This window comes from Dicentrarchus labrax, unplaced genomic scaffold, assembly GCF_905237075.1.
Source record: "Dicentrarchus labrax unplaced genomic scaffold, dlabrax2021, whole genome shotgun sequence".
Lineage (NCBI taxonomy): Eukaryota > Metazoa > Chordata > Actinopteri > Moronidae > Dicentrarchus > Dicentrarchus labrax.
Genome location: NW_026136721.1, coordinates 3,251,885 through 3,276,758, shown reverse-complemented (window position 1 = coordinate 3,276,758; position 24,874 = coordinate 3,251,885). Strand labels below are relative to the sequence as shown.

General features: G+C 41.4%; 2 protein-coding genes across 6 annotated transcripts in view; both read right to left on the bottom strand.

Annotated features, from left to right (window-relative positions):
- The window catches only part of usp34 (ubiquitin specific peptidase 34), a 53,516-nt gene extending 50,637 nt beyond the window's left edge, over positions 1–2,879 (bottom strand). For all 4 annotated transcript variants that reach the window (XM_051385045.1, XM_051385048.1, XM_051385046.1 and 1 more), the window contains exon 1: positions 2,512–2,879. In XM_051385045.1, the coding sequence (XP_051241005.1) occupies positions 2,512–2,554 (43 nt within the window). In that variant the 5' untranslated portion in view covers positions 2,555–2,879. The remainder of the gene's footprint in view (positions 1–2,511) is intronic.
- A 1,572-nt stretch (positions 2,880–4,451) lies between these two features.
- Positions 4,452–23,225, bottom strand: xpo1a (exportin 1 (CRM1 homolog, yeast) a). 2 transcript variants are annotated; one of them, XM_051385053.1, is made up of 25 exons: positions 22,550–23,225; positions 21,064–21,196; positions 20,682–20,783; positions 19,013–19,085; positions 18,829–18,890; positions 18,697–18,741; positions 18,419–18,600; positions 17,991–18,039; positions 17,765–17,884; positions 16,802–16,930; positions 14,858–15,016; positions 13,636–13,818; positions 13,217–13,355; positions 12,529–12,710; positions 11,856–12,012; positions 11,601–11,764; positions 11,270–11,404; positions 10,966–11,149; positions 9,676–9,782; positions 8,854–9,048; positions 8,578–8,746; positions 8,153–8,287; positions 7,902–8,061; positions 6,821–6,917; positions 4,452–5,791 (listed from the first exon to the last, which is right to left on the bottom strand). In XM_051385053.1, exons 2-25 carry the CDS (start codon positions 21,187–21,189, stop codon positions 5,645–5,647), a joined length of 3,201 nt encoding a protein of 1,066 aa, XP_051241013.1. In that variant the 5' UTR covers positions 21,190–21,196; positions 22,550–23,225; the 3' UTR covers positions 4,452–5,644. The 2 variants fall into 2 exon arrangements, with proteins under 2 accessions (XP_051241013.1, XP_051241014.1); XM_051385054.1 differs by having other exon boundaries at positions 18,697–18,738.
- Positions 23,226–24,874: the final 1,649 nt, after the last annotated feature.

Genomic DNA, 24,874 nt, shown 5'->3' with positions numbered 1-24,874 from the left:
TATGCACACCTGAGCGTAAGAAAGGCCAAGATGTAGGATTTAATATTAATTAATATTATAGTAAGACAACAAAAACACACACAGCTCATGTTCAAACTTCACAAACATACTTTGGCTTTCACAGAACATAAAGCCCAACAACGTTCTGCATAAGAAGTCAGAATATATTATTAACAGATCATTTAATCTGCAAAATGCTTTTGGCAATGTGCCTGCCCTGATACCCAAAGAATAATCCAATAATGGAGGTGTGACACAAACTGTTGTCTGTCTGACTTTACATATACAAAGCAGTTCAGTTTTTGGCATATTTAACAATGTCGGTAATAAATTTAAGCCACTATTGGACTTTTACCATGCAACACGTACTAAGAGTTTCACAGAAATATGCACAATTCTCTTACACACATCAGTATTAGACTGAATCTGAAGCTGCTGCTGTCACATTAACAGCTCAGTGACAGATCATACAGCAGCCAATCTTTGAATGAGAGACGCTGGAATATATCGATAAACTACAACTTCGACAATCACAGAACTGGAGTGAAGGTCCAGCTACCATTAGAAAAGACCCTCCTACAGTGTAATCTGTGTAAAGCAGATTAACTGCTTGTTTAAAAACACACAATATGGACAAAGATAATGGACATTTCTTGTGGTCGGGGGCTCAGTTGCAAGTGAGGAGAAATCTGAATGCTACAATATTTTAGACAATAGTTGCGCCTCCAACAGTTTGTGTTCGGCCCTTTTCCTGTTTCAACGTGACAATGTCCCCGTGCACAAAGCCACAACCACAAGCCAGGTTTTATCACCCAACATCAGCGCAGACTTCACTAATAACCTATTTAGACCGGCGCAGACGCCCCAGCTTTGGGTGACGAGCTGTCTCGATTAAGGATAGACAATTAATGATACTGACCTTTAAAACAACATTTGACAGACCGCCTAACGAGAGAGCGAGAAACAAAAACAACAACAGCCAAACAGGAGGTGTCAGTCTCATGTGAACCACTGTAACACGTCAGTGGCTCCATGTTATCTGTGAAGGGTTATAACGCCCTCCTGGCACAATGGGAGCAAATCCTTGAGGCCAAATTCTGAAATCTTGTTTAAAAAAGAAATCTTGCCAGAGGGCATGAAGCCGTTATAACAGCAGAATAATGATTCCAACGACACGTTCAGCTCTCCTGTATGTGTCTGTAATGTTCGGCTGTCTGCATACTTTTAGCCAGATGCTGCACCCGAAGGATGAAACAGGTGTCCACGTCTCACTCTCACACTTTGAACTTGAATATCTGCACAGTAATTGCCTGAATGAGTGAGCTCCTGACAATCCAGGTAGAGCCAGGTGCTGCAGAGAAGAGTCTGCAGGAGGAGCTTTCACTTCAAGTTCATGGCACACACACACACACACACAAAAAAGGGCTGGACGTACACAGGAAAACCACAAATAAAACCGAGCATCTCTCTGCACAACAGCGGCGTTTAAACTGCCGTTATAACACAAAGAAAGGCTTTTTGTTCAGTGTCTTGCAGTCAACCTCCTCAAAGTGCAGCAAGGCCCTGGTGAGCAACTTCCAGCGATAAAGATAAAGGCGACCCTGTATTTACGTTTGCTGGCTTTAAGGTGACATCAGCTCTGCGGGGTGTACACGGGGGACTTTCTCTGTGGCTGGATTACAAATTAACTTCACCACCCAAAAAATAAAATAAAAAAAAAAAGCCCCGGAGGAAATCGGCCGGAAAACAAACACAAGGATTAAAACGAGGTTGCTGTGTGCCAAAAACATCGCGCCTCGTTGCAGCTAGCTGCAGACTAAACACATTAAAAACACTAAAAACACACACTGTAAAAACATCTTACACCATTCGTGTGAGTGTCAGCGGCGTTAACCGTGTTAACTGTTAGCCATTTTGAGATGTGAGCCAGCCACAAAACAATGGGGTTGGCAGCGCAGTGGACAGCTAGCAGCCCTGACCTGACAAACACATCAAACAAAAGTCAGGCTAACTGGCGAGCTAAAGGCGAGCTAACCTCTTCAACAGCGGCGGCATCCATTCAAACCCGTGCTCAACCGTGCTAACGTGTTTTAAAAGCCTTTAATGTCACACACACACACACAGAGAGAGAGAGAGAGAGAGAGAGAGAAACCCGAGCGAGGCGATTCAAGGCTAGCTAGCTAGCTTGTGTGACTTCTGTAAAAAGGAGTGTTTGACAAGACAGGCCCCAGAAAAAAATAAATAAATATATAAATATACATATAAAACACACTGACTGCTAATTGTAGAGGTAATAAAGGAACAGAAAGAGCAGCGTGAAGCCCGCAGACACACTCTGCTGTCTCTCTGCTGCTCGTCGACCAAAAACACACAAAGTTACATTTCACCTAGCCTCCGAGCTAACGAGCGATGCTAACTAGCAGCGTTTTGATGTAAAAAAAAAAAAAAAAAACCATTTATTTTTAATTTTAATTTAATTTTATTTATTTTAAAGAGAGAGAAATGACTCACTTTCATTTAAAACCTCCACCAGCTCGGCGCAGTTTTCGCACATTGTTCATGGAGAAGGGAAAGTCAAACCATTGCACTGGCTGAAGAAGAGCTGTTGTTGCCCGGCAGTTGGTTGTTTTTCTGGGGGGGTAAAAAGAAAGGCCCGGTGGTGGTGGTGGGGGGGGGCAGAGAGAGGGCTGAAGGTTATTCCAATGGATGACACCGGGGGACACGAAGAGGTCGGAGGACGGGGTTTGCATCCGAGCGACGGTGGAGTGCAACCGGGAGTGGAGGAGGACAGTGGAAGGTAAGAGTCGAGTCAGTCTCCAAGCTGAGCGTTACATGAGAGAGCAGATACGGCAGCCATGTTGGGGAAAAGGAGGGGAGGGGAGGGGGGGGGGAGGGGGCGGATACAGAGCGTATGGACTTCGGGGGTTTTCGGGTTGTCTCTTTCGCTCGTTCGGTTTTTGTCGGCGCTCTCGCGATAGTTCCCGAATGAAGTGATGTTTACAACCTTTCCCTCAGGATCTCAAGGGCAACTGCCGGGAAACTACTCATGACTAATGACATTCATTCAAAACACACAGAAAATAACGTCTTTATACATTATAATTGCATGGTTATTAGTTTTACTCATGTCTTTTCATTTTATTGTTGTATTTTATTTGTAATTTTGCGCCTCATGTGAGCTGTTATGTCTTTTATTTATGATGTCTTATTTATTCTCCTGTACAGCACTTTGGTCAACTTTGGTTGTTTTAAAGTGCTTAACAAATAAAGTTGGATTGGATTGGATGTTTTAATTAATAAAATAAAATATTAATGTTTTATATAGATATTAAATATTAATGTTTGTATGTCGTGTTATGTAATTTAAGTTTAAATATTTAAACATATATCAAATAAACATACTTACATTCTTATTTTTATTATACCTTGTATTTTTCTTTACTATTTTTTACCTGTGTATTATAGTGAGTACATTTCCCCAGCGTGGGATCAGTAAAGTCTGTCTTATTATAAATACTTGCATAATGTGAAAGATATCATCTTATATTACTTCTAAACAGATACACATAAATTCGCAAACGCTTTCACATTTAAAAAAACAGTAACAAAAAATATTAAACGCTTTAATATGTTGCCCACTTAGATGAACCTCGTTTGTTTTGTTTCATATATTTCCTTTTATATTTTTTTAAAAATATTTCTGAACACTCCTTGCAAACAGCACTTGTTGTATTATCCATAAATGTTGCTGAATAAAGTTAAAAAAATTAAATAAAACGATGTGAAACCACTACCAAATTAAGTAACGAGGTTTACACACTTGTTTTTCATTTGTGTGTGGTTTTATTTAGTGTTCGTCTGTAACAGTGTACTCATCCTGCATGTACCCTAAACGCCGTAGGCAGGGAGGTTCGAAAGGGAGGAAAAAAATTGAAATATTTTGTTCACAATGTCTGTTTACATTTCCTCTGATGTAATACATCTGACATTACACTTAGTGAACAGTTAGATTCCTCATTATCCAAATACCTTTCAGACCCAGTCTTTTATGTCCCCTACAGGGACCTGTAGGCAGGTGACTTTACAGCGGTTTCTAAAAATCAGACCCAGATGTTAGGACTCTCTCAGATCCCACAATGTAGGTTTTTGTGTGTGTGTGTAGGCTGGAAAACTTCACTCGCCAAAATGAAGTTTCTCTCCCTGGAAGCAGGCCTGGTAGACCAGTGCCAACAGGACCACTACCAGCTGGCAACCCACAGCGTTTCTTCTTTCAGTGTAGGTTAACAGAGCATTGCTTACAGAAGTAATCTGTAACTGCTCGTCATCCCCTGATGTCTGTCTGTCTGTCTACCGCTGCACTGAGCTGAACTGCTGCGGTCATGTTAGTTGAATTAATATACCATATTATACCGGGCAGCGACTTATTTTATGTCACTCCTTCCGAAATGAACCCGAGTCAAATACTTTTATTTACACTAGACATTTGGTGTTGTAGAAGGGAAATCACAGGTGGAGCTGATGACATCGATGGTTGCAATTAATAATGTTATGTTCAGTAGTTCAGTGTCGTACTGGAGCTAAAACGTCTGCTGTGAGAAAAGGTCCATTCAACTTTAGTTTCACTCCACATCTTTCCACCTGGTCGGGGGGGGTCACTCCCCTGCAATGACCCCCGAGAAACACAACTAAACCTACACAGCCAAGCTTAAAAAAAACTATTTCCAACTTTCCAGAACCTTTTAGAAACATGTCATTTGCAATAACCCTTCATGTCCTGGAAGCCGAGGTGTGACATTCCTCGTCTTTTCCAGGCTTTCCGTAAACCTTCGGGGCTTTTGGGTAAGAAGCAGAGTCTCACAGCAGGTTTTTTTTTTTTTTTTGTAAAAATAGCCAACTTTATATTCTCAGAGTACTAAGACAGCTTTACAAACAGGATGATATGCATACAGCCTTCCTTCTCATCCAAACGCAGAGCGGTCCAACTGAAGCTCCGACACAGAGAGCCAGAATAAAAGAAAAAAAAAAAAAACACACTAAACAAACCAAAACAAGACAACAAAGGAAGCAAGGAAGTACATGTCTACCCCCCCTTGAGGGTCACATTCGTCCTGCACCATGCACATGGCACTTCTGAAACCAGAGCAATTAGTCAACTAACCATTGCAAGTGTTTGAACATTATATATTACATATTAACAAATAGGAAGAGGAGGTGAATGGAGGGTGAAGAGGGATTAAAAATAACCGAAAATTCTTTCAACTTCATGCAGGTGTAGAAGAACCATATGGCCAAACATAAAGCTTTAATTAGCAAAGGATTAACAAAAGATGGCATATTACACACAAAAAAAAAAATCTTTGTATAAAATAAGTTTGTAGGAAAAAGAAAAAAAAAAAAAAAAGAATCCGCGCCAGGGTGGAGGGGGGGTCAGGGGGACGATTCTCATTTACATATTGACATTGATTTGGTCGACGTACAACCGAGTGCTGGGGTCCTTCCTATGGCCCCTCATTCTCTTTTCAAACACACACACTCGCACACAAACACACTTGAAAAGAAAACTATTTATCAACAGGAAGCGCCCTTGCTCTCTCTTGACCTTTCCCCCTTCAGTGCCGTTTTTGTACGCGCCGCCGCCGCCGCTTCAGTCGCACATCTCCTCCGGCAGCTCGTGAGGGTTGAGGATGCCGGGCACTGACATCTGGAGCTTGTGTTTCTCCTCCTGGGCTTGGCGCAGAGCCGTCTCCCTCTCCTCCAGGAACAGGTCCGTCGTGTCCTCGCCAGCAAACTCCTGCAGGACCACACAAGCAGAGGCTCAGCGGCGCTCACACCACACTTCGCGGCTCTAGAGTCAAGCTGCCAAACAGCCGTTTTCCCACAGAGGCAGACCTGCGCGGCTCAAACTTTCCACTCAAACGTTAAAATAGTGCTGACGCAGGTTGTAGCTTTCAAACGCTTCCAATCAGATTAGACTTTATGTGTCGTCTTTGTTTTAAATCATGACCTTTTTGCTTGGATTTGGCCTTTCATTTATCTTTGTTCTCTCACACAATATTTGAGCAGTTATATCTACTTTCATATAAAGAGTGCTGCAGAATGAAGTAAAACTCGGAACTGAGCATTCGCATTTTAGTATTGCAGTTCTCTCGCCTCAATGTGAATGGGTTAATTTTATAGCCTAACGTTAGCTTTTTACTTCTGGTGATCACATTTCCAATTTAAAAATCATAAACGTGGTGTTCACTTGTGAAGATTATCTTGCTGAATAAAACGTAAGCATCAAAAACTTTTGTTCACAGAGTTTATTTTCTACAATAAGCCAAAAGGAAAAATCCTGCTGGCTTTTTGTCGAAGAAACCAGGTTAGATTCCAATAGGTCATCCCTGCAGCACTTTATTGTCTGAACTGTCTGTAAAACAGTAAAAGAGACTCTGCAGTGTTTGGAAATGAGAGAGAGTCTCAGGCACTACTGTGACCAAAAACCACTTTACACTGCCAAATTTCAAAAATTTAAAGCGCATTTGAGTTTCAGGATTGGACTTCTGCAACACGCCTGTTTAAATTGGTAAAGTGATTGATCACACCAGGCTGCCTGCACTGCTGCAATCCTCTGATAGGCTCTATTCAAAGTCTGGTTATTGTCCTTAAACGGCCTCACTGTGAATGAAAGGAAGTGACTCATCTCTCTGAGTGACGTGGTGGAGAACTACAGATACAAATCACCTACAAACATGACGAGTCAGTCCTGTACATACGTCATTTAATTTTCCATTTTTATTTACTACATCTTCCCCATTTACCGTTTCCTCTGGACACTCACCTTGATCTGCACGAGGAAGTCCCTCAGGTGCTCCTTGAAGGCGGGGATGTCTTGATTCAGGCTGAACAGACCCGTTACGAACACCTTCACCTGGGCACTGAAGACAAGACATTCAATTAGCTGCTAGTGTGTGAACAAGGGTGGACGAAATAACAGAAACATCTGTAACAGCCTCATATTAAATGACTTCATATTAAAGTTCCACTCCAGACACATTTGTATGAGTAGTATGTAAATACTCTCATATGATCAATATTTTTTTTAACATGGTTTACCCACATAAAAAGTGTTAGAGGGAACATCGGAGAGGTTCAGTCTTTGAGCCTCACTCAGACACAGATGTATCAGAAGTAGCATCTTTTACTTGATTATGTTGTTTGTTAGCGTGTTAAACTGTTCACCATGTAGTGCAAACTCTTGCTCTGTGTACTGACAGCTCCGCTCTGCACTGGGGGGGGGATCTTTAACTTCTTCCCTCTCTGATATACTGCTACTTCACGAAGGTTGTGTGGATGCATCAGTTAAATGTTTGAATGAAGCCTGATGATTACACTTGTTTTGTTGAAAAATAATCTGAACCAGTGATAATGTTGCAATTTTTTAACCACACGATTACCATTAACATAAACACAGCCTCAAGCCTTAAGTGCCAAGCTCACAGGCGGAATTTATTTTGTGGTACAAAACAATTTTCTACATAAATCAAAGTGAGAAAATTCTCTAAAATTTGAGAAAGGGAGTTCAACAGCGCTGACTCACTTCTGGATTATAGGACTACAAACAGATGTGTGTGTGTGTGTGTGTGTGTGTGTGTGTGTGTGTGTGTGTGTGTGTGTCTCTCTCTCTCTATGATCACAGCTGCAGCCTTCATTTAAAATGTGTTTTTGGCACAAGTGCATTCTGGTCTATTGCAGCTGCTGTGGCTGTGTTGAAAATATGTCAGGTATCAACTTTTTCCTTTTATCCCCATGTTTGTTTAAAACCTCTTCCACGAAATAGCTCTGAATTCCACCGTTAACCAAACACACACAGCTCGTATAACCCCACCGCGGTTCACCTGGCGGGGCTGAAGCCTACTTACTCTTGCAGATGGGGGAAGGCCGTCTTCAGCAGGTTGGCGATGTACTCCTGGACGTGTGCCTGGTTGTTGGCCGGACTGGCGGCGCTCAGAGCAACACTGACCTTCCCCTCCTCCACCAGGTTGAACATGTAGGCCAAGATGGTGGCGTGCATGGTCAGACCTGTACACAGAGAGCAGGCAGTGTGTGATTATAAAGTATGTTTTAAATTGGGCCCATAAAAGCTGTTAAATCCACAGAGCATCCTGTTTACCTGCAGTGTGAGAGGTGTCTGTAACCACAGAGAAGATGTGCTGAAGGACGTCACAGAAGTACGTCTGGTAGAAGCTCTGTGCTGCTGCCTCCTCGCCAGAAACGTTCTGCAGGAGGGTGTAAAGGATCTGGAGACCTGCAGGAGACGAGGAGACGTTCATTAGACCAACAGAGAAATTAAAACAGAACAGTATCGGCCGTCCATGATATAGTTCTATATCTTAACTAAGGTTAATTACGGTGTTTATGGCACACTCGGTCTTAGCTCACTTTCCACTGTTGACTCACCACAGCCATTTTTCCTCCTCTGGTGATTTGACTATAGTTTACTGCAGTTTGCCTCTAACCAAGGTAGGCGATCTGAGTGAGGGGCTAAAACACAACTCAGATTTTTCCAGGACAACATAGATTATTTCTGGTTCTGACCTGTGTCGGCCACATTCCTCATCGTGTGCTTGAAGGCCCAGATGATGGAGTCTAGGATCAGTTTGAACTGTGCCGGGGCGATGGACAGGAAGGCTGGGAAGCACTGGGAGGTGGCGGCTTGAAGGAGGTAGAAAAAATGGGTTCTGTGTTCTGGGAATTCTTCAAAGTCCTGATGAAACAGGAGGGAAACAACGAGGAGTTAAAGTCTGTAACTTTGTGACTGTGTACTTTCACATTTTATTGTGTTCTTCTGGTTCCAGGTGTGATTAAACAGACCTTGTTGATCATGTTCAAAGTGCACTCAAAGACGGCGTCAAAGATCTTGGGGATCTCTCCTGTGATGTGGACTCCCAGCTTGTTGACGATGGTCGCCATGGTGCTGAGGACCTCAGGCTCCCGGGCGGCTGGGACGTTCCTCTGGTAGTCGATGAGCACCGCCTCCAGCAGGGGGGGCACAAAGTTTTCTGCCACCTGGACGAGAGGACAGCACACAAACATGTCAGACCCTCCAGCCTAATTTCCATGACTGTACCATTAACTAGTATTGATCACAAGTAGACTCAGAAAAACACCTCATCAGTCTAATATCTTCTATGGTCAGAAATTGATTGATTTAGTCCAATTAAAACCTTGTTAAAACCCATTTTACAAGTTGGTACCTGTCAATAAGACACAGTTAAGACTGGTTTGTAAACAAAAGGGTTAAAAATAATGATTAATTATACCCATTTTTAATATGGCGCCAATATTTTCTCAAAATGATGTTGGCAGTGCTTGAGAGGCATTTATAGTTTAGATGTTTCGGTCCCAGTTAGAGTTACAGTGGAGGTCGAGGTACTTTAATTATAAACATTATAACTGATGTTTTGGGGAAGGATCCGGGCACGAGTCCAGAATCATTACAGTACAGTTTTCCATTTGTTGTAGCAACCTTGGTAATGGTTTCACTGTGTTGCTGCATCACTGCTGAATTTAATACAGAGGATGCTTTGTGTGGGACACCGCTAAAAATAAAAGTCAATATAAAACTTGGTTTAAATTAAAACATTTAAAAAGACTTTTGATTAAAGAATCCACTGGGGATAATAAAAGGCTCACCATCTGAGGGTCGTTGGAGCGACTGACCCAGCCTGAGATCAGCTTCAAGGTCTCTCTCTTCACCGTCCTCATACTCCTGATCAGAGGCTGCTTGGTCACCATCTCACCTGTACACACGATTCAAGACAGTTATTTAAATCGGTAATTAACTGTTGTTTTGGGTGAGAGGGAACCAAAACAGTAAAGTTGTGGGCCACAAGAGCAAGACGTCTGTTAAAGACACACACAATAAAACCCACAAGTAAACAAAATGAGCTCTCAAATGATGTGATCCCTGCTGTAATCCTCGTTTGAAGTCTTTAATACTGGCTGGAGAACAGCACAGTTTATATTTGGTATGAACTTGAATCAATTTATTAAATTCATGTTAAAGTGTCAATCTTGAAGCCAAATGAGGTTACACAATCACAAGAGACTGATGTAGGCAACGTAGCACACATTAATTCAACCATTCCTTAAATAATAAAAGTATGAATGATGTTAAATTATTGAACGGCTGTGTAAATCTATCTATTAAGGGCACAGGAGTCTAAATTATGAATCTTTAAACTTAAATGGCTCATGTATAATGAAATCTTTCCCCACAACGTGACAGGAAATGGCTTTCTGTCAGAGCAGTGCTCCTCTTCCCCTGGCTCTCCTCAGGCCTGTTGTCTTGTCCCCTTTGCTTTACATTCTTTACACCAGTGACGGTAGAAGCCATCATGGGGACAGGCACATCCTGGAATTTGCTGATGACACGTTATCATCAGTCTGCTCCATAATGATGAATCTGATCACAGGTAGGTGGTAGAGGACTTCATTAAATGGTGAAATGAGGGTTTTCTTCAAATTAAAAGCCACAAAGAACAAGGATAGTCATCTATAATAATAATAGTAATAATTGAAATCTGATGTTAGTTATGATGTAAGAAGGGACAGCAACGTTTGTACTTCCTTTGTAAGTTAAATAAATTTCTGTTGGTACTTCTGTTGTATTTTGTTTTTTATGTTTGCGCCCCTGACTGCATATCAAGTTTCCCATCTGGGATAACAAAATGATTGAACTGAGCTGTATATATTTTACATGGTGAGCTGAGAAAGAGCTGTGGTCTTAAATATGCTCACAAAAGCTGTGGCTCTTGACAGGGTTTGGGGTGGTTTAATTATGTTGTCGCAGCAGTGACAGGAACTTTGTTCTCCATTCCTGTGACTCATAAGCACAAGCTTTTATTTCACTGCTGTTAGACCCAAGAAGAACCTCCCCAATCATGTTTTCAAAGACAGTTTCAGATATCTTTCATTACTAACCGTTGGTCTGGACAGCCGAGGAGATGTTTTCACTCAGGCACTTGTAGACGTTGAGCATGTCCAGGTAGATTCGTCCCAGCTGGACAACAAAGGGATGACCGACAGCTTTACAGGCCCTGACGTTTGTCTTTAGGATGCTGCCCAGCTGACGCACCGTCTCCGCATCCTTCAGGATGTCCACGTTCTGCAGCAGGGAGTCCACAATTTAGCATACATAGCGATTTTCAACAAAAGTGAAAACTTTTGAGGGAATTAAGGAAACGTCAGTGGAACGACAATCAATCAGTTGTGCTGCTGTGCTCACCTTGGTGGCCTGCTGGATGATGCTGTCCCACACCTGGTTGGGCAGCAGCATGTACTTCTCTATCAGAAGCTCCTGAACCGCCTGGTCGTTCTGAGCTCCAATCATGTAGCCAACAGCCTCATAAAACGTATGGACCTGCAGAGACGAGGGGCAGAGTTTATCTGACTGACCTTCACACAGCGTTAACAACATATGCTTCATAGAAACATTTTATTACCAAATCTAACGTTTCCCAGAATAGTCTTACAAAGAAGGGCTTTAAAACCCATGAATGATGTCATAGAATCAAAGTTGTGCCGATGCCGACGGGGCGTTCAGGGACAGGACTGACCTGCTGTGGCTGCAGGTCACAGATGATGGTGTTGATGTTGTTGAGGATCTCGTCGATGAAGGGCATCACCTCGCCGACCTGAACCTGGACAAAATGACGCCGGCACTTCTGGGCGATCTTGATGAAGGTGTCACATGCCATGTCCTGCACGCCGTCATGAGTCTCTGTGTGACGAAGAGGAGGATGAATCCCACAAAATCACAATAAGCCGTAACGGAGAGTAACAGTGGTAGGAAATATCAGATTGTTTCTCACCGTGCATGAACTCAAACAGTTTGTTGACGACAGTCTTGAGGAACTTCCAGTGGGCTCGGAGGAAGCGAGGATACTGGCCCACAATGTACATGATGTTGGACGCTATGATGGCCTTGTTGTCCTTCCCTCTTTTCTGCTCACACAAGCCGAGCAGGTCCTGTGTACGTAACACACACACAATCAGTTAATGCTGGTTCACAGTTTAACACACACAGAAGTGTTGTGTCAATAACTGGTTGGGAGAAATGGTCTAGGATCACAGAGAAGCCAATTAGGACTTAAAAGCAAATTGTTGGACTAAGTGGGCGATCACACCAAACACATTGCTACAGGCAAAACAGCTGGTGCATCTGTGGAGTGAGGCAGTGAGTGCAACTGGGCGATCAAATGTGATTAACAGAAAAAACTGATCCAAGCTGATGTCAAGCTTTATGATGAGCCAACTCTCAGCCTCAATTCCAAGAGGTGGATAAACTGAGTTCACTTGGATTTAACCCCCCCACTGCTCCATAGCTCTCTCACAGCCCAACAGTTAACCAGCAGATAGCTAATCTAAAATAAAAACATACAATATTTATAATATATATTGTGTGATCGGCCCCTAACTCAATTCTGCATGTGGACAGATGCTGCTTGATACCAATATAAATGTAATATGGACTGAGTGTCCCACCTTGATGACGGTGACGAGGAACCTCTTCTCGTCCTCCTCGTGCATCGCTCCGCTGATGGAGCCGATGGCCCAGCAGAGCATGTTCAGGTTCCTCCACGACCACTCGGTGCCGTTCACCTGGTTGTGGAGCTTCTCCGTCATGATGCGTTCAGTGTCGGCATAGTCCAGATGGGTTAGGTACACTGCAGACACAGACAGAGACAGATGACTCAGGGACCCTTTAAAGTCAGCTACTGGTCATCTCAGGTCACTTTTCCTTTGTTGACACGATAAGTTTTTGGTTTCCATAAATATATATATGAATTATAAAACCTACATTCCTACCTACAACGGTAGGTGTTACTCTCAGGAAAACAACAACTAAAATGTGTGACCCCAGATCATTTGAATGGGTTTCTTTACAGATTTCTTGACAATTTACAATAAACAACCTTCCATCGGGTTACTGAAATAACTGGAACAGAATGTAAACAACTACAGTCTGATAGACATGTATGAGTCAATGAAGGACAAAGCAAACTAGACTTCCAATGACAATAATGAGTAGAAAGTCCAAAAATACATTTACACTACCAGGAAACTAAATAAGGAACATTTCCAATTTCACATTTAAAGAGAGAACTGGTATTTCATTTGTGTATGTGAAACAGAAGCATGTATTTATCACAACAGACACGTTTTATCTTACCCAGAGTCTCTCTCATGTTCTTGTAAAGGTTAATGGCGTCTGTGTCCTTCATGAACTCCCTGACCACTTCGCCCTGGTCGTTCTCCACCACCAGCACCTCCTCTGGTTTGGCCATGCGGCTGACCATGAGCAAACGCACCTACAAGAAGAAGAGGAGGAAGACAAGGAGGAAGAATAAGGTTAATGTGAGAGTCTGTGTCTTCAGACAGAAAAATAATTGGCTTATTATTTTGATAATCAAATTAAATTGACGTTAAAGTAATTCTTAAATCAAATATGCCAAATATTCTCTGCCTTTAGCTTCTAAAATAAGATTATTTCTTGTCTTATGTGATAGTATCTTAATATATTTGGATCATTAACTTGGGGGGAAAAAAGAAAACATTAACATCTGAGTGTGTGCTGGGTGCCAGCCGTACCTGGGAGAGCACAGGCAGGTAGAGGTGTCTGCGAGGCGGGACGTCAGACAGCAGTGGGGTGCTGGAGGTGGAGAAGGGACTCTCCCTGTAGAGCTCTGCCGCCAGGTGGTTCCAGTACTCCAGACAGATCTTAAAGATCTCCGTCTCTTCCACCTCCGACACCAGCAGCATGTAGTGCAGGGCCTGAGGGCGGGAAAAAGTGCGGTGAGGTCACATGACAGTACTAACGCACTCTAGTCCTTCTATACGGCTCCAGGTTATGGCAGGTATTACATCACATGTTGCATCACGGTAAAATGTCTCCTTTTGGATAAAGTTAGGAGAATTAACGCTATTTCCTTATTCTGCTAGAAAGAGGAATAATAATTTTAAATCCCTGATTTGTTGGGGTCTTGTTTCTCCTGGTTTTATGTAATGGAAGAACTTTTACACTGTGCAAAATATCGACTAAATATCTGGGTTGCACACATAAAGGACTAACTAATAAAAAATTTTGTTTATCATTTATGGAGTTTATTGTATTTTACCTCTTACCCATCCTGTAGTAGTAGTAATATGTCTGTTTTCCAAAGGTCGAAATGAGCAGAAATAAATATTGTTATAGTACATATTTGTATTTATTCATATGATTAATATGGAAAAGGTCTTATTCATTTATTTAATATTAAACACTTGAGTCTCCACGTCCATCTGTCGTGTCCTTACGCTTTTATTTTTGTGACTTGGCTTCAATTTCCATCTGGGATTATTCGTACTCTCCCCGTGTATCTCTCAGCCAAACTACAGCAGAAACACCAACTGAACAGTCTTTTCTTGAAAAATCTGCTACATGGACTTTTTGCTGCCTTCTTCTGTTCTGCTATCAACATCTCAGTCTCCTCCTGGAACAATTATCTCTTATACAAGAGGACACAGAGCCAAAGGAAAGGTGGCCCTTCCCCCTTGTAATTGGTCCCAAATGTCATTGCAAAAGGTGTAATCAGGACACTGCGTGCAAGGGCAAACAGGAGAGGCGGAAGAAAAGCAGTGGCCGGATACGAGGGGGAGTTTTATTTCCAACAAGCCTGAAGCAGAGGTGGAAATGACTAAAAGCCACCAGCCGAGAGTTCTGAGAATCTGTTTACTTGACCAGACCCCAGCAATCAATTTTAGCTCACCTTTCCACAGGATAAACAAAGCTCCAGTTCGTCTGACTGAACAGTGTCCCGTCTCGTCCTCTTACCTCCATCAGAGTCTCTCGCAGGTTGGGTCTCTTCTCGATGAGCTGGCCGTGTTCTTTGAGGAAGGTGCAGAGGAACAGGCTGAGGTTCTGGATGAAGTTCTGCTCGTCGTCCTTCCCGTTGGCGTAGGCCAGTCTGATGTTAGTGTTCAAAGGCAGCATCTGACCAGACGACAAAACATGACTTCACAAACCGGCCTTTTATTTATTTATGCTCAAACTTTATTTGGTCTCAATTGTTTTGCCATAATTGCATCCATAGTGTGTTTTGTTTAAGGAAATTGCATTTACTGTAAATAGGTTTAGTCTTAAGCCACCGAGCCATGAGACCACCCAAGATGAGGAACCCCGCAAACAGTATCTGGTGAGGAAGACCATGACATGGGGCTAAATGTTTAAGAAAAGGCTGGTAAGTGAACCTTGAGTTCTGATTTCTTTTGTTTCCAAACTATTTCAACTTTTCAAGAAAAAAAAAATTCTAATTTAAAATAATGCTTGTTGTTGGAAGAAGATGTACATTTATTAATGTGGTGGTTGAGGTCCTTCTAATGGGTCACAAGGTCAATCTGAGAGGTTTGGGATAAGATTAATGAGAAATATTGGATCGTTGCACCTTTTCTATTGACTAACTATTCAAATTTTATTCAACGTCTGAGTGTGAGGAGAAAATCTTTCTCACAGCTCATACACATCTGCAACCTGTAAGGGGGGGTCGCAAGGAGACTCTGAGGGGTCACAACTGGAAAAAAAAGACAACATCTGCAGGCAGGGGGAGCCGTTTACACCTCATAAAGAGTGTGAGTGAGTGTGTGTGTGTGTGTGGACCTGCTGATGGTAAACACACCATTCCCAAGTCCCATTCAGTAAAATGAAACTGGTACGTAATGTTACACTGAACAGAAACTGAAGCTGAATTTTTGCTGTTATTGTCGACTTTTAAACTGCATTTTCCCAAATCAGTTCAAAGCATCTCGTTTCTTTCTGGATTTTATCAATATCAATTCTGCTTTTATCCACTTTGTCATCTTGTTTTTGTCTTGTCTTTTATAAGTAAAATTACATGGGCACTGAATGATATTGTGGTTGTCTGTACACTGTCTAGTAAAAACATGATGTTTATTATATGTTTTATTCAGAAAACCATTTTTTTTTCTTTAAGTATTTCTTTGTGTGGCCTGTCATCTTCTCAGCCTCAGACAGTCTGTATAAGCATGCTCTCTGTAGATGTGTTGAGGGTGTGAGCAACCACACCTGTGTCAGTTCATTCTGTATATATAGTAAGCTGAAGTGCATCACTTTCTTTCTTTGCTGCCTGAATGGAAGGTAGAGTGATTGTAGCCTCAGAGAGCTCAATGGAACAAAAACCTCGCTGTGAATGTGGGATTCTCTGAACAAACAAAGTTCAAAAACAAAATACTAATTAACTTTTGATTAACTCAGAGATATTTGGTTTTGGAATTTCCACCATCGGCTTTCAACTATGTTGTCCCATCAGCACTGTTGTAATCACATGTTCCCTCTGCCCACAGATGTGTTATTTGTGTCTACTTGTAATAACAGTGAACAAACAGAAAACTGCTTACACTGACAATGTAGTGTGTGTGTGTGTGTGTGTGTGTGTGTGTGTGTGTGTGTGTGTGTGTGTGTGTGTGTGTGTGTTGTGTGTGTGTGTGTGTGTGCAAGCAAAAACAAACTGAGGGCAACTCAGAGTTTGTGCAGCCTGCAGACTTTATGTACTGAATGTTTGTGTGTGTGAGATAGGAAGTTGTGTGGCAGGAAGGGGTTTGCACAAAGTGTGTGTGTGTGTGTTGTGTGTGTGTGTGTGTGTTTGTGTGTAATAACAGAGTGGGCACATGTTAGTATGCTTGTGTGTAATCATACTGAGTGCAATTAACTGGAGTACCACTCACAATGATTGTCTGTGTGTGTGTGTGTGTGTGTGTGTACCTGTTTGAGCTGGCACATGGTTAGGGTAAACAGGTTGACAAACTGCTCCTCGTACTGGTTGACGCTCACTCCGGCGATCTCCGTCAAACATTTCAGCGTCACATTGCGAAACATGGGCACGTTCAAGAACTGAAACACACACAGACACACAAAAAAGCTCAATAGTCAGGTCGGTGCCGGTGTAACTGTCCCAGCTGTACATCCATCTTCTCACTAGTTCTCAGTCCTGACTGCAGGCTGCTCACAAAGCTGACAGTGGCTCAGTGGCAGATGTGTGTGACAAAATACAGACTGAATTAAAGCTGCAACGAAAGAGAACTTTATTATCAATTAATACGTTGAACAAAATGAGAAAATAGCTTGGTTTGTCAAACCCCAAAGATATTTGGTTCATGATGATATAGAAGAGAGATAAGCAGTTAATCCTTACGTACGAGAAGCAGACACCAGTGAATGCTTCAGCTTGAAAAATGATGATCAATTAAACCTTTAGGTGACTCATTGTTTCAGCTCTGATTTAATTTAAAGTTTCTCATATTCCAGTACTCTGTGCTTTACAGACATGTACAGTAATGCGTCTCCTTGGTGAACGTTCATCAGCACTGTTCACTAACAGAACATAATGTATACAGAACATGCATTTGGTTTATTGTGCACCAAAGCAGATTTGTTTTAATGTTACTTCAAACTCATTAGCCTTAAATTACTTCTTTCTACTCCTTTTAAAAACGTTGGGCATTTCCAAGGGAACAAATGTTTTAATAGAGTTTCATCATGTTCTGTTTGAAATGAAACCACCATTGCACCACCGTATTTCTCTTGGGTTTATAAATGTAGTGCTTACTAGCGTATTGTGTGTTTGTACTATTTCTATCACCTTCTGAAGGACAATAAAGTTGATCTGATTCTGTGTAAATGTTTGGCTGCAGTTCTGATTGGTGGAATCAACGTTAGCCGGTTTACCTTGTAGACCAGAGTGCTGATGAGCTTGGTCTCGAAGATGTAACCTAAAGGAATCCAGTTCAGGAAGCGAAGGAGAGTCTCCAGCGTGGCATGGACCAGCGGGGCATTCTGGGAGTTTTCCTACACAGGAAGGAGGAGGTACATATGAGAATAGATTGTGGTATCTGTTAAACATCAGAGACAGGGGGGCGGAGAGCTGTTTGGTCTGATGTCAACCTCGTCTTACCATCACAAACTGGCACAGCTGGAATATTTGGGAGAACTCGTTGCACATGCTGAAAGACAGAGTGGAGGTCATTAGAGACAGTCATGTCTTTAACTGGCAACAAGTTTTAGTTAGTTTTAGGTTCTGATCAAGCAGAATTGCTGATTATGTGTGAGTTAACAAGATGTATTTAAAGGATAGTGATATAGGTTTTTTAGAATATTTTAACTGTTTGACCTCGCTGTCAGATGGGAAACTGAAGCAGTTACATGCTCTCTACAAATCAACCAGACACCATTGAAAAAAATGCCAATTTTACTTCATAGAACACCGGAGTTGCTGGTTTGTTTGTGTTATTGTGTGACTTTGGCGTTTTAACACGTCAGTTCGGATCCAAACTAATGTTAGTTGATGCAGATACTCTTCACATCATCTCTCTCTCCACCTACCTGTCTTTGAGGTGCTTGGCCTTCACCTGGGTCATCTGGCCACTGGAGAAGTCAAAAACCTCCTCGCTGAGCAGTTTGAGGATGATCATGTTGTTCTGACAGAGGCTCTCGCTCGTCCGACTCGCACCCACGATGTCGCTGATGAAGGTGGGCCAGTGTTTGGGCCATTCCTGCTTCAGGATCTAAACCAGTACAGAGAGGAGGAGCTCTGCGTCACCAGCCTCATCACATCACGTCAGTCATTGTTCTTGAGTCAAACCATCAAAAGGTTTATTTACCTGTACGAGGATCATGTTGAGCTTTGAAATGTACACTCCCTCCTTCTGAAAAGAATCATAAGAGTCACTTCAGTACTGAGCAGCACAACGCTCACTTACAAAGTGCCACATCTTACATTAACGCAACTTCACCTCCATGTTTGCAGGATCAGACGAAGTCTTGATGATCAACCCAACAACATATTTCTTGATACCTGAAAATACATCACAAGAGTTTTTAGTTTTTAAATGGAATATCCATTGTTTTCCTGACAGGCAACCCAGCTCAGACGGGAAGCATCTTCCTAATCTGTTCATTTAGTGTCACGAGACTGACCTTCACACTGATTCCTTGGGAGAATCTTCCAGCGTGTTTTGATGACTGTCTCCAGAATCTGCAGTGCGTAATACTGAGGGAACAATTGAGAAAGACGTATTAGAGCTCCGAAAAAGGATCAGACACATTCTCCTCATCGAGAGTTCATCAACAACAAACAGGAGGAAACAACAACAACAACGTGGGATTGTAACGTCTCCCTGGTGACATCATACAGCCCAAAATGAATGTGTGAGCACATTTCATTAAACGTAGTACAGGCCTAACTGTGTGCACCATCAGGAACGGGAATTGATACAATTTTATTGGTAACAATGCCCTTATTGATTCTTTTTATCTGTCAAATTCTTCATCTATTGCCTTTATTGATTCCTGGTCAATTTTCTGTGTGTCACCCTTCACTCATTTTCCCTCCCTGTGCAGAAAGTGTGAAAAGCTTTTTCATGCCAGAGGCTGACGGGCCTGGTTGTAGCAACAGTCTGTCTGTCATCATCTAAAAACGGATGAAATGAAATAATACTACTAATACTCGACTGGGAAGCAGCAGTGCGTGTGCGTTAGAGTGATTAATGGAATTCCTGGAATTACAGCCCATGTTGTTGCCTGGAAAGATGTCTCCACCCTAAAATCATCATTTTACAGACATTACAAATAAATGGTAAATGGACCTGTACTTGTATAGCGCCTTTCTAGTCTTCCGACCACTCAAAGCGCTTTTACACTACGTGCCACATTCACCCTTTCACACACATTCACTCAGTGATGGCAAAGTCCATCGAACAGAAACTAACTCATTCATACACATTCACACACTGATGCACGGCATCGGGAGCAATTTGGGGTTCAGTATCTTGCTCAAGGATACTTCGACATGTGGCACCAGGAGCCGGGGATCGAACCCACAACCTTCCGATGAAGGAACGACCCGCTCTTCCTCTGAGCCACAGCCGCCCCAGAAACACTGTTCCTCTATGCCATGGATTCTTCTTGTTGTTGAGATTTAATATCTCCACTGCACACACAGTACAATCAACCCTGTATAACGCAGCTATTTGCTGTTGTATTTACAGCATTTAACACGACTGGCAGCAACGGTGCTACTAAAAAGGAAAGAACTGTGGATAGTTAGCGTAAGCATTGAAAACCATCCAATAAAGACACGAGGAGAAACTCAACAACTTTAAGAAAATCAAGTTGCAGTTAAAAAGTTTCATGTCTGTCGGGACATAATATTGTGTAAAATTATAATACAGTGTTTGTTCAACCAAAAAAAACCCTTTCTGCTTTCATTCCTTTAAGGGTTGTTGCAACTGATAATAATAATTGTTTAATAGAGTATACTGTCTGAGACTGTTGCAACCCTATTCTGACAGCACTGGCCACTGATGATATCGTCACAACAACAAATTCCTCATAAAAAAGGCGCAGCAACAATGGGGAAAAAAACTAATAATTTAGCAGATAACCACTGATTTAAACACAGTAAGCTTCCATTAGCTGGAGAAAATCCAATAAGTACAATGGAGCTAAAGCAGAGTGAACGCTCAGACCTCGCTGCCCTGAAAGCCTCGGCCTGCTGTGGATAAACTGATAAACATCAGCTCACATTATTACCATGGGCTTCATAGCTTCTCTCTTTTACAAGATCAGCGTGCAGTCGGCTACGTACTTTAGTTTTCATGTTCTGAGAGAACTCCAGGATGGTGTCGACCCTCATCCAGGCGTCTGGATGGTCCTTCAGGTTGGTGAGAACTTCCTGGGCCACTCGTTGCTACAAGAGAGTAACACAGCAAACCGTTTATATTGGCCACAGATCTTTAGGCTTTAAAGAGCAACTACAGGCGTGTTTCCCCTCAGCTTCCACATCATATTTCACCTGACCTCAGCAAATAGCTGCATGGTTACGCTATTAAGCAACAGATTCATTTTTATCACTGAACAAATATACATTTAACCAGTGAGGGCCTTGTTTATAATCAAATGCTGCAGCTTTGCACTGACTACATGTGAATCCCACCCAGCCACATAAAGTGGAAAGGACTAATCCTCACCTGGGATCCAATGTCGTGGTACATGGAGTTGACGACATTGTCCAACAGGTTGATGTCCAGTTTCTGACTGAAGTCCAGCAGCTGTCTGGCTGGGTGATCGGCCAACATCGTCATTTCTGCTGGCATAGAGATTCTGAGGGGAGGGGGAAGGGATTTAAACTTCAACCACAGCAGCAAACTACTGAAACATACCAGTAATATACACATCTACAGCTAGAGATTACAGTAGGAGGAACTTAGGAACTAATGTGTACTTACATATTTCACTAAATACTAAAAGACAAACTAGGGACATCAAATAATAATTGGTGCGTCAATATTTAGAAAAAGGTGGGCCAAAAGAGTAGATTAATATATATAAAATACCATCAGCTCTGTAGACCAGACCCAGGGGGCGATGTAACAATTCAATGGCTAATCACTTTACTAGTAAATAAAATCAATAATGGGTTTTAAGATTTTTTATTCTTTTTTGGCACCATATATTTCGCTAATATTCCAACTACATTTAACCCTAAAAAGGACCCACCAACAAAAGGAGCATGATAGTGATAATAAAGTAAATGTATGAACTAGACAAACTGAACTTTCTCTAAAATGATCAGCCCAAATGGCGTATACACATTAATATAGATATTCCTTAGAAAGATAGAGAAAATTAAGATGTAAAACCCCATTTCTCCTCTTTCTTTGTGCTCGTTTTGTTTCTCTTATTTCCCACTCTCCTCCTTAATAGTATTATCATATGTAGTATTCCCTTAAAATCGTATTCCTGTGTGAATTTGCTGTTTCTCCATTCCCCAACAAGGACTCTGATGATTTAAAATGTCTTTGCATACCCGTCTCTCTACCTCAGATTAAGATTAACTTTATCAATAACCTTATTGGACAGTTAATAACATGTTTACTGTAATGCATTGCACCCTGGTGACCTGTCTGCTCACTTCTGTGTATCTCTATTCCACAAAACCACACAAATAAACGACAGGTGGTCCAAAACACAGAAAGTGACTTTAAGGTATTTAGAGTTAGTCAGATTTCCTCTCACGTTGTGTAAGCAGGTAAACAGACACAAGTTATTCATGTTGAGCCAAAAAAAATGTGTCAAGACAACTTCAGTCAGCCCCTCGTGGTCCAATTATGACACCCACTGAAAACCAATCATAAAAGTAGTAAGAACACGAAACAACGCCCCCACCTGGCGAGCAGGGGGGGCGGACAGCTGCACTCACCACAGCCCGACACATAGACCCGTTAGCGGCTATCCAGAGCAACTAAACCGCGGTACAGATACCCGAGGAGCCAGCAGACCTCCGCCCGGCTGCAACGCGCTGTGCTCCGGTCTGTGTAACCGTTAGTTAACCCCCCCCCTCTCCACCAACCACCAACCCCCCCCTCAATCCAAAGACAAAAAAAAACACATTACTTTTTGAAACTGATGCTAACGTTAGCCCACGATGGGTGAGTGGAGTTGGGCTTAACTCACCTGGTGTGTCCGCTCCTGCTCGTGGGGGGAAAAAACAAAACAAAAACAAGCGCCGGTTGAGCTGGTAGTGACTCGGTAGATGAAGACCGGGGACTATCGATGTGAAAGCACCGGGGCAGTGTTATCTCATGGCACACACCTTTACACAGCTCCTAACCTTCGTTAGCCCCGAAAAGCTAACGTTAGCTTTCCTGGATGACACTAAGCTAACAGCGCTAATTTTAAAAAAAACACGTCGGATACTTATCGATTCTTGGCGATGTGTTTAAAATAATAAAAAATAAAGAACCTTTGAGCACAGCTTATAGTTTCTCCCGCCTCCAACCAGCCTGAAACATATCTTTCTTCAGCTACCAACCACCGCAGCCGACTCCCACCAGGCTAATAGCAACTTAGCTCGCTAAATGGGAAAAGTCAATGATGATTCAAGTCTGCCGGCTAACGTAAAGCTAAGCTAAGCTAACAGCACGGGAGCGGTATTCCGGGTCATAACCGCGAAAGTGAGAGAGAGTCTCCTTTTTATTTCTGATGCTATTCGCGCACACTGTTAGAGAGCAGGAGGTGTTTTAATGCGTGCCAGTGTGCTCTTCCTCTAAGCTCATGCTTCCAGCCGCGGACCGGTTGGAACCGGTTGAGACCGGGATATTCATTCTCGGTGCTTCGGCCCGCCGCGCGCCGCGTAAAATTTGGACTATGTACCCGCCCACTCGGTCGCTGATTGGCCGAGCGGGCGCTGTCGTCACGGCGTGTCATAGGCTGGGTGGAGCTGTCAATCTGGCTCAAGCTCCCTCCCTCTTGTGTCTGCTCCAGTTTGACCTCTGATGAGGGGCAACATGAATATACACACACACTAAATAATCAGAAATTACTTTAACTTAAGTTAAAATTTACATTTTTATTTTATACACACACACACACTAAATAATCAGAAATTACTTTAACTCAAGTTAAAATTTACATTTTATTTTATACACACACAAAAATAATAAATTATTTACCTGTTAAATTTTTTTTTTTTACACACACACTAAATAATCAGATTATTAAGTTAAAATTTACTTTTTTTTATACACACACACACTAAATAATCAGAAATTACTTTAACTTAAAATTTACATTTTATTTTATACACACACAGACACTAAATAATCAGAAATTACTTTAACTTAAGTTAAAATTTACATTTTATTTTATACACACACACACACTAAATAATCAGAAATTACTTTAACTTAAAATTTACATTTTATTTTATATACACACACAGACACTAAATAATCAGAAATTACTTTAACTTAAGTTAAAACTTACATTTTTATTTTATACACACACAGACACTAAATAATCAGAAATTACTTAAAATTAAGTTAAAATTTACATTTTATTTTATATACACACACAGACACTAAATAATCAGAAATTACTTTAACTCAAGTTAAAATTTACATTTTATTTTATACACACACACACACTAAATAATCAGAAATTACTTAAACTTAAGTTAAAATTTACATTTTATTTTATATACACACACAGACACTAAATAATCAGAAATTACTTTAACTCAAGTTAAAACTTACATTTTTATTTTATACACACACAGACACTAAATGATCAGAAATTACTTTAACTCAAGTTAAAACTTACATTTTTATTTTATACACACACAGACACTAAATAATCAGAAATTCTTAAACTTAAGTTAAAACTTACATTTTATTTTATTCAATTCAATTCAATTTTATTTGTATAGCGCCAATTCATAACAGCAGTTATCTCAGGACACTTTTCAAATAGAGCAGGTCTAGAACGAACTCTTTAAAACATTAATTACAGAGACCCAACAGTACCACCATGAGCAAGCACTTGGAGACAAGGGCAAGGAAACACTGCCTGTTAAAAGGCAGAAACCTAGGACAGATCCTTCGGCTCTAGGTGGGTGGTCGTCTGTCTTATACACACAGACACTAAATAATCAGAAATTACTTAAACTTAAGTTAAAACTTACATTTTATTTTATACACACACAGACACTAAATAATCAGAAATTACTTAAACTTAAGTTAAATCAGTACTATTATCACCATCTTGCAACTACAACTCTTTGCACCTTACCTACCTATTTATCTTTTTTTATCTTTTCTATCTAAGTATTTTATTCTATTGTTGTATTTCATTCTATTGTATTTTATTCTATTTTAATGTACCTGGCTGCTATGACAACCCAATTTCCCTTCGGGGATCAATAAAGTCTATCTATCTATCTAAAACTTTATTTTATACACACAGACTCTAAAAAATCAGAAATAACTCAAACTCATAATA

Bases quoted from the DNA above. Each gene is read 5' to 3' on its own strand.
- xpo1a (XM_051385053.1), bottom strand. From the start codon at position 21,189: ATGCCAGCAGAAATGACGATGTTGGCCGATCACCCAGCCAGACAGCTG. The intron at 15,017-16,801 runs GTACACACACAC...TCGTCTGGTCAG, and splicing joins CCATGTGCCAGCTCAAACAG to ATGCTGCCTTTGAACACTAA. The intron at 12,013-12,528 runs GTGGGACACTCA...TTACGTACACAG, and splicing joins TCCTCGTCACCGTCATCAAG to GACCTGCTCGGCTTGTGTGA.